At 38.7% G+C, this 13,877-nt stretch overlaps 1 protein-coding gene across 1 annotated transcript in view; it reads right to left on the bottom strand.

Moving 5' to 3' along the window:
• DNAH7 (dynein axonemal heavy chain 7) overlaps positions 1-13,877 on the bottom strand; it is a 261,259-nt gene that overhangs the window by 48,214 nt on the left and 199,168 nt on the right. The window contains exons 47-50 of the mRNA XM_067548990.1: positions 11,474-11,628; positions 10,325-10,515; positions 4,839-4,972; positions 3,972-4,307 (exon numbers count right to left, since the gene is read on the bottom strand). Of these exons, the coding sequence (XP_067405091.1) occupies positions 3,972-4,307; positions 4,839-4,972; positions 10,325-10,515; positions 11,474-11,628 (816 nt within the window). The remainder of the gene's footprint in view (positions 1-3,971; positions 4,308-4,838; positions 4,973-10,324; positions 10,516-11,473; positions 11,629-13,877) is intronic.

Below are 13,877 nucleotides of genomic sequence, written 5' to 3'. Positions count from 1 at the left end.
AAAGCTAGAGAAGGGGACTAAGTGGAGTCACTGGAGAGTGGATATAAAGGCATGGTTATTGGATGGAATCAAATGTGATTGGATGTTGAAGAGAAGAGAGTAGATAAGAGCTGTGGACAGTTGGGAGAGCTTTGTTTGCTAGAGTCTAAAAAGTCATTGAAGGTGGAAAGGGTATATGTTTACTTGTTTCTATAGAATGTTGTCTAGTTCGTTTAGCTGATTTGGGACTTGATGAATAAAGAATTAAAGGAAGGTAATATAATTAATGCCAATCAACATGGACTTATGGAAAATAGATCCTGTCAAACTACCTTGATTTTTTTTTAATGAGAATACATGTTTGACTGATAAACCTAACAGTATTGATATAATACACTTAGACTTCTGTAAGGGGTTTAACTTGGTACTGACTGACATTTTGATTAAAAAGCTAGTACGGTATAAAAACATCACACATTAAATGGATTAAAATCTGGCTAACTCATAGGTCTCAACATGTAACTGTAAATGCGGAATCATAACCTAGTGGCTGGGTTTCTAGCAGGGTCCTGCAGGGACTGTTTCTTGCCCTTGTACTTCACATTTTTGATCAATGACCTGGGAGAACCCATAAAATCATCACTGATAAAGTTTGCAGATGACACAAAGTTTGGAGGAGTGCTAAATAATTAAGAGGATAGGTCATTGATATAGAGCAATCTGGATCACTTGGTATACAGGGCACATGCAAACAATATGGCTAAAATGTAAATGTATCAAAGAATGTAAGCCAGACCTACAAGATGGGGGGCTCTATCCTAGGAAGCAGTGACTCTAAAAAAGATTTAGGGGTCATGTTGGATAATCAGCTGAGCATAAACTCCTGGTGTGACACTGTAGCCAAAATGGCGAATGCGATCTTGGATGCATAAACAGGGGAATCTCTAGTGTGAGTAAGGAGGTTATATTACATCTGTATTTGGCACTGGTGTGACCGCTGCTTGAGTACTATGTCCACAATTTAAGAAGGATGTTGATAAATTGGAGCTAGTTCAGAGAAGAGCAACAAGAACAATCAAAGGATTAGAAAACAGGCCCATATTGATAGAAGCAAGAAGCTTAATCTATTTAGCTTAACAAAGAGAAGGTTAATGGGTGTATTGATCTCAATCTGTACGTACCTACATGGGGGAACAAATATGTGATAATGGGCTCTTCAATCTAGCAGACAAAAGTATGATAAGATGCAATGGCTGGAATTTGATGCTAGACAAATTCAGACTGGAAATACGAATAAATTATTAACAAGGAGGGTAATTAACTATTGGAGCAATTTACTAAATTGTGCTGGATTCTCCGTCACTTCCAATTTTTAAATCAAGACTGGATTTTTCTTTAAAATATCTGTGATAGATATTGCAAATATATGCAATATCTTTGGTGACTATATTGTATTATACTTATATTATGCTTAAAAATGGTTTATGTATGATTGTATTGTACTTCCTAAAGAAGGATTACTACAGCTCCAAAGGAACTAAAGAAAGAATGTGTGTGCGGAGGAGGGAGAATGTTTAAAGCAAGTCACTAGGACTAAACAACTTGGTTTGCATATATTGGTTCAGGCTAGGTTTTCCAGTGACTAGGAAAGAAAGAAAGGGCTTTTGGTATAAAAGGTGAGTTTGAACTGACTCGTGGCCTTCTTTCTGAGCCAGCAAACAGACAGGACCTTCTGTCCAATGGAGGCTCCAACCCTTGCAGAAGATTTGGGAAGATTTTAGCCTACTAGAGCCCTATAAGACAGAAGAATGATTCCTAGTATGTTTAGTGTGCGTTTAAATCTGTTTACTGGTTTATATATATTTTCTCTGTATTGTTTTTACTTTTAGAATAAATGTGCTTGGTTAGAAAGAGCTGGGTAGTAACTTTTAACTGATGGCAATATATTGTTCATATGTTAGCCCTTGGAGCGAAAGCAAAGCAAAGCAAAGCTGGCTTTTTGGCAGACTGGCTTACTAAGAATATGACAGCATAAGGCAGAGTGTTATGCAACCTTAAAGAAGGGAGTGGGACAAGGGTTGTTACACAGAGACAGGTGATGGCTAGAGACTTGAGACCTGGGGAGAACTCCTGGAATCTATGGAGGGAGGAATATTGGTGCAGTTACCCTGAAACTGTGACATACTCTTATTCAAAGGGCATTTTTGAGGAGGGAGGTTCTATAGCCTGTGTTATACAGGAGATCAGAATAGATGATCACATTGGTCCCTTCTAGCCTTGGAATTTATTAATCTTATTTTTCAGTCTTTGCAGTGCTGAATTAGTGTTTATTAAACAACTGGTTTTCATTCCAATTGTAGTAAGCGAGAAAACTGCTGATTCACACTGCAATGGATTACCAAACATATATATATTGTCCCTTGTTCTGACAGTGCTACAAGCAGTAAACAATGTGTGGAGCATTGCAGGTTGGCTTCCAAGTGGATGACATGGAGTCTGGGTATATACTAAGTATAACTTGCTTTATTTACACATATAAAAAAGTCCTTAAATGAGATGGTCATACAACATGCAGGGGAATTTGTCTTTCCAGGAATCTCAGCTCAATACTAATGGCCAGTTCCTAGGGAGCAACTTTGCCTCAGGAATGGACTCTAATCATAGCTTAAGGTAGACAGAAAACTTTCCTGAAGCTCTCACAGGTCCCTCTCTCCTGACGTTGCCTCTATCCCAAAAACTAAGTATAATAGCATGTCTTTCCAAGAATCCACACTTTCTTGCACACTACAAAAAAGAACTTGGAACGTAATGTTACACCACATGGTAAACCTTGTCACAAGAGTATAAATTTATCTGATGCAACATGCCTAAAGTTGAGGAAATGCTAGAAAGTGGACTGAAATAATTAAAACTGAATTTTTCTAATGTAAAATATAAGCATCAACAAAAGTTATTAAGAACAAGATAAAGAAGATCACAGGTCATTTGAAAGAATGCAAGAAATTGCTTTCTTCAAGTTCTTTGAGATCAAATGGGCCACTGAATGAGAATTTATCTGTTGATGTGAAAAGCAGAACACTGATGATTACAACCTTACAAATATTCTTAACATTTTTGTCATATGTAATTTGACATATAGGAATAGATTTTTGACTAGTCCTAATAAGAACATAGGAGCAAGGCCCCCAGCATGTGCAATCATGTTAGGGCTTGCTTGCACCATGGCTTAGGATCCCCTTCAAGTTTGCCAGGCACCAGTGAGAGAGCAAGCTGCATCCCTAAAAGTGATTAAATAAATTATCTGCTCATTTGCTGTCTCCAAGCACAACTGTGAGTCACCATTGCTCCCCAGAGCTCTGCCAGTTGTGAGGAGCATATCTTGGCTGCAGCTGAAGGAGTAGGCCAACGTATAGATTCCACAGGTATGGTGCACTGGAACCACTTGTGCAACCCATTGTTGGTGACTGCAAGTGTGTAACTGAGAGCATTAAACCTATTATTACTTACATATTGTCAAAAATTTGCATGGCACTCTAGACATCTACATGCCCTATCAAAAAATGGGTTCAAATCTAAAAAAAAGGCAACTGGTACACAACTGGTAAAAGGGATACAGCATGAAAGCAAAGTGACCGCACAATTACTGTGTGTCTGGCAAGTATATCTTTTTAGTTCCATGCAGGACTAGAAATAGTAATATCTAAAATAGGAAATAACATTGAAAATATTTTCTACATTATTTCCTATTTTAGTTAGTAATAACATATAGTACTCTCTTTATACGTGTAAACAAATGGTCCTCAAGGAAAGTTGATTGGAATATATGGACTTTTCTGCTTAATTCAGGAGTACAAAACAGTATTCAAGGAGTAATGATTAAGTCAATATACTTTGGAGAAATGTCTGACATCTTCTGGAGTAACAATGAAAGCCAATGGACATACTATTTTTTTTTTTTGTATTAAATGATAAGGGAGAATTATCTTTCTTACCTCGTTTGTAACACTTCCGATTTCTCTGAATTATCTATAGACATGACAAAAAGGTTAATAAACCACATAAGGGAATACTGGTACATTGGCTCAATGTTGGCTAGATCAGCAATTGAGAAAAACAGGATTGACGAATGAATAGCAATTGGACGGTAACCCATCCGGGTACTATCAATCTTCTTTTCTGTCTCTTCGGCTATAGCTTGCTTCTCAGAAATCTCATTAGCCAGAGCTTTGGAAGAAGACAATATCTTAATGGCAGTTTCATCCTCTAAAATATTTCCTTCGGAAGCTGAAAGAACTTCTAAAATCTTGTCTTCTATTTCTTTTAGTTGCCTAAAATAAAATACAAAATGTTCATATAAGAAATTTGTAAGTGTTCTCCACTACACTGCATAATATGTACAACACATGCAATGCATATTGAAGATATGTAACCTGAGGCCTAAAGGCATATTTTTGTTCTTAGCTTGGTTTTTAAGAAAATTATTTGTATCTTCTAAACACCTGTGGCCAAATTCAGGCCTTATGCTGAACATACAGGGCTCACATGGTCTTACAAAACAAAATGACTCCAAAAGAATGCAGTGTGCAGGCAGGTATAATATAGCCAATCCTACTCCAACTTTGTTCATTTCATGCTCTGCCTCATATGGAAAGGGTACAGTCGGGCAGAGCCGGACCAAATATTCACTGAAATGAAGATTAATTTCTCAAAACATCAGGTAGGAGAACAGGTAGCAACTTTTTCAGCCAGCTCCGGCTCTCCCTAAAGCCTTTTAAGACTCCTCAGAAAACAAAGCCACCAAGGGGACATTCAAAAAGTGGGTCAAGGGGTAGAGTCTCAAACCAAGTTAGTTATGATACCTTTTGTTCTGAGCTCCTTGCAATATTAGGGCTTGCTTTTCTTCTTCAAGATCTGGTCTCTCTCTCGCTACTACAATTCCAAGCAGCTGATCCTGCATTCCTTCTGGAGTTATCATGAAGTTCAGTAAGGTTACCTATAAATGAAAGATGTTCCAAAGCACAACACAATTAGGGACAGATCAAATTAAAATACTGTTCCTCTTCCATGCTCAGGAAGTCTGCAAAAGACCATGAAGCCTAAAGCAGATGATTATGAAGGCAGATAGATTGCGGCTTCTACAGACCTCTGTGCTATGTTTTTGTCCCATAGTTATAGTAAGAAAGAAGATGTCCATCTTTCCTGTGAATTTTCTTTCTTCCTTTTCTCCATGTCACACAGTCTTCACAATACAGGCAAACAAAACACTTTCAGTGTGGGCTTAAGATCGCCCCTCAAAAAAGAACTCCCCAGAATGATGCTTTCAAAGTTAAAAAATACTAATGATATAATAGGCTAAGAAATGCTATTTAACTGAAATCCACTTGGTAATAGAGTCTGGACAAGAAATTTAAGGATGTTCTAGAGGAACACGCTATTCTTTCAAATTATTTAACACCCAAGTAATAGCCAGAAAAACTACATACATAATGCTCCAAGGGAGTGTCTGACATGGAACGTTTAAAAAAAAAAATCACAGGTAGACAGAATTTTCCCTTCTTCATCCCCTCCACATCAGACAGACTTCACAGAGAGAAGCAGAAAGTCTTAAATCATCCCTAGGAAGGGAGGAAGAATTCAACTATGCACAATTTGGAAAGAAATTTAAGGGTTAAAACTAATCTACCAAATATTGCATCTACAAAGGAGAGGCTGTTGACAGTCACATTTTGAGAAAATGTGAATGGAAAATCACATAATGCAGAACTCATTTTAAGATGTATATGATCTCTGCACCCACTAAATCACTGCGTCTTTCACAAAGTGAGTGATAACGTGCTAGGAAGGAGATATACTCAAGGTTTTTTTAGTGCCTGAGCTATATACACCTTTATTCCCTTGATGGCTCTGTTCACATCCAATTTATGCCCTTCATTAGGATGTGTGAAATTAACCAGAATGATAATACCACTTTCTACTATATGGTTACCTTGAGAAAGAAGTCCTTGTCATTTCAAAGAACTACATGCCATGCCTTGATAGAATATGCATAACTGAGATTCCATAGAGAGCATGCCAAGCTCTAAAATCCATCTGGGTCAAGCAGGTGGCAAGTAGACAAGATATTTGCAATGACAAGAGACATACTGAGACATAAGAGAGGGACATACTGACTGCAGGAGGCTAGAAAGGTAGTTTTTATGATGATTTGTAGTGTACAGATCAAGATCATGACAGGAATCTGCAGACTACCGGAAGGCTGATGAGAATGATGATGTACGTATGAAGGACTAACCCATTCATGGGTGTTCTGCTTCCGAATCAGAGATAGTTATGAGCTTGTAACAATGGGGAAAACCCAGTTGTTGTGTTTTAAAGGATTCATACCTACCAAAGCCCAAGGCTGGAGTTGGGGTGATCTCTGATCAACTATTTAACATTCACATATATTGTTTTTAGTATGTTTTGTCAGTAATGCTTTCACCTTAAGAATAAATGTGCTTGCTTGTGTGGTAACTCATAACTGCTGGCAATTACATTGTTCATAGCCCTCAAAGAGAAAGCAAAGCACAGATGGCCATTTTAGAGTCTGGCTTGGGGGACTATCACAGTGTAGGCAGGAAACTGTGAAGCCTAGAAAACCCTGGTCAGGAGGGAGAGAGATGCAGATCTCTGCTCAAGAGAGGTGACAGCTGAGGAGATGGGAATCTTGAATGGGTGCCTTTGGTGGACGACAAGGAGGATATACTAATGTAGTTGCCCTGAACTGTGACAACTGATTATCACAGGATGGCCTGAAGCTCCCTTCCAAGAAAGAAAGCCTTTTCAGACTTGTGAAACCCAAAGTCAGGAATTCAAGAGTTTCTGAATTGGATAATCTTCTAGAGGAGACCAGCCTGAGTCTTCTGACTCTCAGAAATGGCTACACTGGTCTTGTTCTAATGTTTAATCTTGATGCTGGTCCCTGAAGGAGTATCAGATTTGAAGGGAACAACTAGTAAAGTTAGGTAGCCTGAAGTCTCTCACTGGAAGGAGGAAGGGCTTTCTCTCCTCCATGGCTTCTTTGACTGCTTTCTCTCTATGCTCCCTGAAGCGCTTAACAGAATATTTGGAAGGATGTCATCAGAAGCAAGTGATTTCCATAGATGGAGCTGCAGATTCCCCCATTCTGCTACATGGAAACTCTGGAATGTACAACAAACCTTATGTCAAGTGACGCACTGGTACTGAAAGAACCTGCTACAGAAATATGGTTTGAAATAGATTTTATAGGGATTAAAAAAATTGTTCCAACTGCCTCCCACTCAAGAATAGTCCTGCAAAATAAGAGGGTGCAGCCAATAAATAATATGATGGCTAAGGCCACTGCATACAAGTTTTGTTTAAGTGATGATTCCATTCTCCTGGGATATTCATTCTTTGCAGCTCTCCATCAAGCTCCTCTCAGGAGATTTTCCCTGCTTTGGCAGGCCACTTTCAGCTCTCTCTAGCTAGAGTCTTTTTCTCCCTGGTGTCGCTGCACCAATTCTGTCATGACCACCCCTCGCCCCCCCCACCCATTCGGTGCTAACAGTCAACCCACGACCTGACCTTATTAGGGTATGCCTACGTGATCGGCTGTGCCTTCAGCTCCCACGTCATATATGGGAAACGAAACTTAACAGCAACCAGGAAATGAAACCTAATGCTAGTATCCCCCGGCCAATCTGGTGATGGTACGAAGCCCATAAAAGGGGTCTCATCCGAGCCCCTGGCTGAGAGCCTTCCCGAACTACCAGCCTGATCACCTGGTCCGGACTCTCCCGCTCCCGTGTACCCCCCCGAGCGCGAATCGTTTGTTAGCCGGCCGAGTTCGAGTTTTTGTGTTCATTATGCTGTGTCCCGTTCTCATCTGAGTGGTAAGGAGTTAATTATCAGCCCGTGTCCTCCAGCTAGCTGACTGTAACATTCCTTCGTATCAGTCTGTGACTCGCAGTTAACTGTCTGTTGTCTCTTTAAAATTAGTCTGTGCCTTGCAGTTAACTGTCTGTTTAGCATTCCATCGTATTAGCTTGTGTATTGTAGTTAATTGTTTGTTTAAATGTGTATAAATAGTTAAAATTCTATATTATTTCTGTTGTCTTATAATAAAATCCAGTTAATTACTAACTGACTCATTATTAACTCTCGGGGATCATTAACCTGTCGGAACACCTGGTATCTCATGATCCTCTGCAGGAACCATCCTGCTCTCTGCAGCTTTCTCCAGGCCTTTGCTGAAATCTCTCTCACTCTGACATATCAGGCCTGCCAGCTGGAGTCTTTTAAGTCCCTCCTTGCGACTTGGCCCTCCAGCTAAGTTGTTTAATGAAAGTCCACCCCTTCCAAAGCATACCTGTCCAAAAAGACAAGCACAAAAATCCCACAGAGTCTATGCCTCAACCTCTCTGTCTTGAGAGTCTAGTCTGTCTTCTACTCAGACATTAATTTTTAGCCTTCCTGGGCTCATTTTTCAGCCTCTCTCCATCATCCCCTTCTTCGCACCTTTGGGTCACCGCCAGCTCTTTTCCTGAGCAAAAACTCCCAGGACTTTCTTCCTGGGTTATTCATTCTCTTCCCCACAACCTTCCTCCCCAGAGATAAAGTACTTTTGCCTCATCCTGTGGGAAAGATAAGAGGGCCTAGAGAATCTTTTCCACTGCATTTTAAAACCCACAGCAGTAAATCTCAGTGACTGGGTCTACAGACTCAGGCTAGCACTACAGCACTAAAAACAGATGTGTACACTGAAGAAATTTAGGCTCAGGCTGGAGTTCAGACCAGCCACTTTGTGGCAGGGAACCCTTATCTCCCTCCACTACTTAACAACAAAAGTAACAACAACATCTCTCCAGGTTTGAAAGAGATGGGGTGGATACTCAGAGTCAATTACCCAAGAGTGGTAACTCTCTGTGTATGGAATCACTGAAGAAAGGGGACATGAGTAGGCAAATATGATCAATTGTTCATACAAATGATAGTGCACAAAAGTTTCATACATCCAAAGTTGTACCTACAAATGAAGGCCAGTATTGAACATGGGTAAAAGGTGGTTGGTGGGTTTTTTTGGTATTAGATATAGGACTTGAGTCTCCACTGCATTACATGAATTTGACACTGGTATAACTCCATTAAAATGAACAGAATTCAACTATTATAAAACTGGTGCAACATAGTGGAGACTCAGGCCTAAAATAATATTGTCTCATTTAACTTGGTACGATACATGTATCAGATTTTTAAACTTTTTCTCTTGCAATTCATTTCTAAATTTATATGCAGGCTAATAGTTTGTCTTTGGATGTTTTCTTTTTCTATCTCATCTTTGCTTATTAACTTGTACCTAATTATTTTCATCTTTGATAAAAGATCAATGTCTGGGTGTTTTGAGGTGTATTAAAGCAAAGAAAAGTTCTTTATTTTCATTAATTTCTTTTTCTACCCTTTCTTCCTATACCAGTGCTCCTTGTCAGTTGGAAGTTGTTATTGTTCCATTTTGCTGATTTTCAAATTAATTCAGAGACAGATTTCAGATCTAGTTTTCAGGGCGTTGTGCTCTAATATAAGTAACTTTTATATATTTGTGAGCCACTAACATACAAGGTTCTTTAAAAGTAACAGTGAATAAAAAGTATAATAGATCTCCTGAGTAACTGCAAGTGGCAAGAAAACACTAACCTTATTCTATGAAGCAGGAAATGTACTTCTGTTCCCTAACTTGCCACAACCACAAGAACTCATTTAGCTCATTATAGTTTGATGTTTCACAAGGGAAAGTTTGTGAGTGGTTAAAACTACTGTTATCAAATTATAAAAATCTGGAAAGACTATATGGTGGAAACAGAGTTCATTTTGTCCCTTCTCTGTAAATTTATATTCTTGTATATACCCAAGGCACAAAGCCTGGAACTGCTTGAAATCCTACCAACAGCAGTCACCATGGAACCAAATCTCTAGAAGATACTAGAAGCCCAATTTGTAGTCTGTATGTGCAGGGGGCTCCAAATTCCCCGTAGAGGTTTCTATGCTGAAAAGTGGCACAGTAAAACTGGCATGCAAAGTCATGGATTGGGGAGGAAGTTAAATACCAAAAATTAATATTTATATTAAATTCTTCAAAGTATGAATGACTGTTTTGTGAACAGTAATGTTTTGTCAACTCTAATATCAGCAGTTAGAGATTACGCAGGGATGACGCCAATATTTTCAGGAAATATCAAAGAAGGAAAAGAAAAAAACCAAACAACTTAGATACTCTTTTCTGCCCACAGCCTATAGAGGAAGTATTGTTAATATTAAAACAAAGCACATTAATTTTCAAATCTCTCACCTTAACAGATGTTTCAGGAAGATAGTGTGGGTTTCTCAGCTTGGTTGTAATATAAAAGCGAAAATCAGGAGCATATTCAATGGTGGAGTCCCCAAGACGGATGCATATACTACCAGACTGCTTAAATGTCTGTTTGAGTAGAAGTGGTTCTAGGATAGGGTCCAATTCTTCTCCAACATTTTCCAGCAGCACTTGAACACAACAATAACTAGGTTTCAATTCATTTTCTTGGCAAGTGACCTGTTAAATGTGTACTTACAATGCTCAAACAGTTACTACCTCCACAATACAAATATGGTCTAAAAAGATGTGTATAAATATGGAAAAACTTTCTTAAATGTTAAATTTTTTCAAAGTTCAAGGGAGTTTATATTTGCTTTGTGATATTTATCAAGTTGGAATTGGTCAATGAAGATACTCTGAACTGTAGTATTGCTTGAATATACTAACTTTAGGCTGGGATTTTCAAAGCATCCTAAAAAAAATTAGACACTCAAATCTTACTGAATGTCAATGGCATTTGGGCACTTTATCCAAACTTTAAAGTCTATTTTTGTTCCCCCCATAAGGAAATAAGTAATTATTTTCCTTAGGACAAAAAGAAAAAAGGATATATGAGCTGTTTCTTTACTTGTAGTTAAATTTTTCATTAAAAAAATAAATAACAGTGGAAATAACCATTACCTACAGTTAACTATTTGAGTTTTCTGATTCCTTCACCTTTGATGAGATATGGTAAAAGTACTATACTGAATACTATCTATTTGTAAAATAATCATACCCCCGCAGGAATAGATCATTTGATAGGCTGTGTGTTATACATTTTTTGGAAAGTCAAAGACAAAATGTTTTTTTTAGAAGATAAAAGTAGAATTATTGTAACTTGAAAATAAGTATGTGGCACTCTTAAACAATTAAAAGACAGGATTACAAATTGAGATTTGAGATGAAGAATCTCACAACCTGCTATGATTTCAATTACTAAAAATCTAATTTGATTAACTATCAATAAACAACCAAGGATAACAAAATCTCCCTTTTTCTATGAATCTGACAATATTTGGTACTTTTATTATTCTTATTTTTAAGTTAATTGTGACCTCTCCAGGTTTTTTCAGTAATCTACATTTTCGTTATTGAATCACTTACCAGGAGTGCCGAACTGAATGCAGTTTTCCAGTGTTCTCACAAATTCAGGGTCACTGAGTTTAATTATGTGCAGACTATTGGCTTTTTCCATGTTCTTTATCCATTTGTTTGCTTGGCCCTGGGGATCTATCATCAGAGGCCATCTTCTTGCATTTCTGGAAGAAAAAAATTGACATAGCTAAACTTTCAGAACTAAATTATATATCCTTCAAATGTTTACCTTAAACTTGGGTTTAAACTTGGTTTTAATGTAGTTTACTTCCTGGTGCCATTTAAACACAACCTTCTAATTTAATTTATAAAATACTTAAGGACATATTCCGCCTTCAGATGCTCATGTGTGCGCCCCACTGACACTAACAGAAGCCAAATATCTGTGTTTAGGCCCTTTGTTTACAAAAATTATTAAAATATTTCAGGGAGCATACTTAGAATAAAAAGTATCCACATCCTACAAAGTTTCATTTTATTTGAATTGTACAAATGTTTTAACTATTAAAGATCTAGTATTTATAGAATTTTGAACAGGTATAATATATTCATGATACAAATAATTTGGAAATTTCTAATCTATGAGTTTTCCACCAAAGGTAGATTTTACATCTAAAATAACAAATGAAGGGGATAGTCAAGCAAATTTAGACTTAGCACAAATGGGTGCAACTCTTGAATTTGAGCTCTTATCTCATGCTTCAAAACTTGAATTTTGCCTTACATAAAGTAGATAACCTTCCATCAGCATTTGCAGTATTCACTCTACGACTTACGTAAATGAATTAGATATTTAAGGACAATCATTGTAATTCTCACATAAAAAAACCCACACCACACAAACATCTTTCTGATAACATTTTGGTTGGCCAGTAAAACCTAACATTTTGGCACTGCCATACAGTTCCACACTTGATTCCTCCCACCTCAACCTATATTGGCAGCCCAGTCAACAATAGGCTGGGGAACTTGAGCACTAGTGGAAGAAGAAATTTTTTTTAGTTTGCTCTTGAACAACCCCAAACAGTCAACTGGGGAAATGTCATTCCTCCACCACCCACACTCCACCTCTGTCTCAGCGTTTGATGTTTGATTGGATTGGCAAGGGATAGAAAACCTCTAGTGTCCTGAGAGGAGGGAAGACAGGCTCAGCAACTCTGGAGCTTTCCTCTGTCTCCCCACTATCCAGAATGCACATTAAGAGCATGCCTGTGCAAGGAAGGTCAGCAGAGAAGGAAGAGGGGTTTCTCTGCCTTTCTCTGCCACCCATTTGGTAGGCTGAAAAGAAAGGAGAATTGATTGTCTTGCACACTCTTGCTGTATGTGAAGCCCTCAAGGCATGTAGCCGCCATTCTGCTGGGGTTGCTGCCCTATCCCAGCCCTATAATGAAGATCTAGTTTAAAAATGTATTTCCAAGATGCTGTGGGCCTGACCAATTTCCAGTTTTGGGGATCAGGAAGGAATTTTTCCCTTGAGACAAGTTTGACAAAGTGTCCAGTGGTTTTTTTCGTCTTCCTCGCAGAATCCTGAGTTTTAGGTCAATAAGGAGTAAGGATGGGAATATCAAAGTTGTTACTTAAGTGGAGTTCATAATTCCATTGCAATTTGCGGCTAGTGTCCAGTGCAGGTGAGAGGCTGTAACAGATCTGTAAAAACAACAGTCCTGTGGTGCACCCTCCATTGATTCCATCTCCTCCATGCTTGTGAGTCTCAGCTTTGTGAACATTTCAGGATAGGCAGAGTCCCTCCTGTAAGTCCTTCTTATGTATAAATATTCTGATGTGATGAATATGGCATGCCCTGTAATAATTTATTAATACCATATGTTGACTTTGTTATTGGGATGGTGTTTTGTGTATAAATATTTTGATTTAAATGTATTTCACTATGTCGTCTGGAACATAGACAGGAAGGAGGAGATGGCTCAAGTGACCTATCAGATGACATTTAAGAGTCGTTAAAAGGAACAACGCCAGAATGGTTAACTTTGACAACTCTGGCTCAGTCTCTGGATGGTTACAAAACTGGTTTGAGGAGGAGAGGCAGAAACCTGCAAACACTGCTAACAAAAAGTCATGGCAGGTTTTAAAAGCACTCTGTCTTGGGGACACAAAGGGGTAACCAGACTGAAAAGATATTTAGGGCTTGTTGACACTTAAAATATTATAGTGGCACAACTGCGCCAACATGCACCAACTCTTGTTTTTGCCGGTGGGTGCAGGTGGTGGGGAGCCTCTGGGGAGGAGGAGGAGTGGTGGCAAGAAGAGGTGGGACGAGGACATGTCTCCTCTGTGCAGCAACACCCCCTCACACCCGGCACCCAGTCCATGGCCACCACGCTCTCCCTGCCCCACGTTACCTGAAGGAGGGGGGGCTCTATCCTTCTCCCGCTGTTCCTGACCACCCCCTGCC

The sequence above is a fragment of the Emydura macquarii genome, unplaced genomic scaffold (assembly GCF_026122565.2).
Source record: "Emydura macquarii macquarii isolate MOO-44397 ecotype Brisbane River unplaced genomic scaffold, CSIRO-AGI_Emac_v2 contig_1253, whole genome shotgun sequence".
NCBI classification, from domain to species: Eukaryota; Metazoa; Chordata; order Testudines; family Chelidae; genus Emydura; species Emydura macquarii.
The sequence above is the reverse complement of the archived record's forward strand: the minus strand, read 5'-3'. Positions and strand labels throughout refer to the sequence as shown.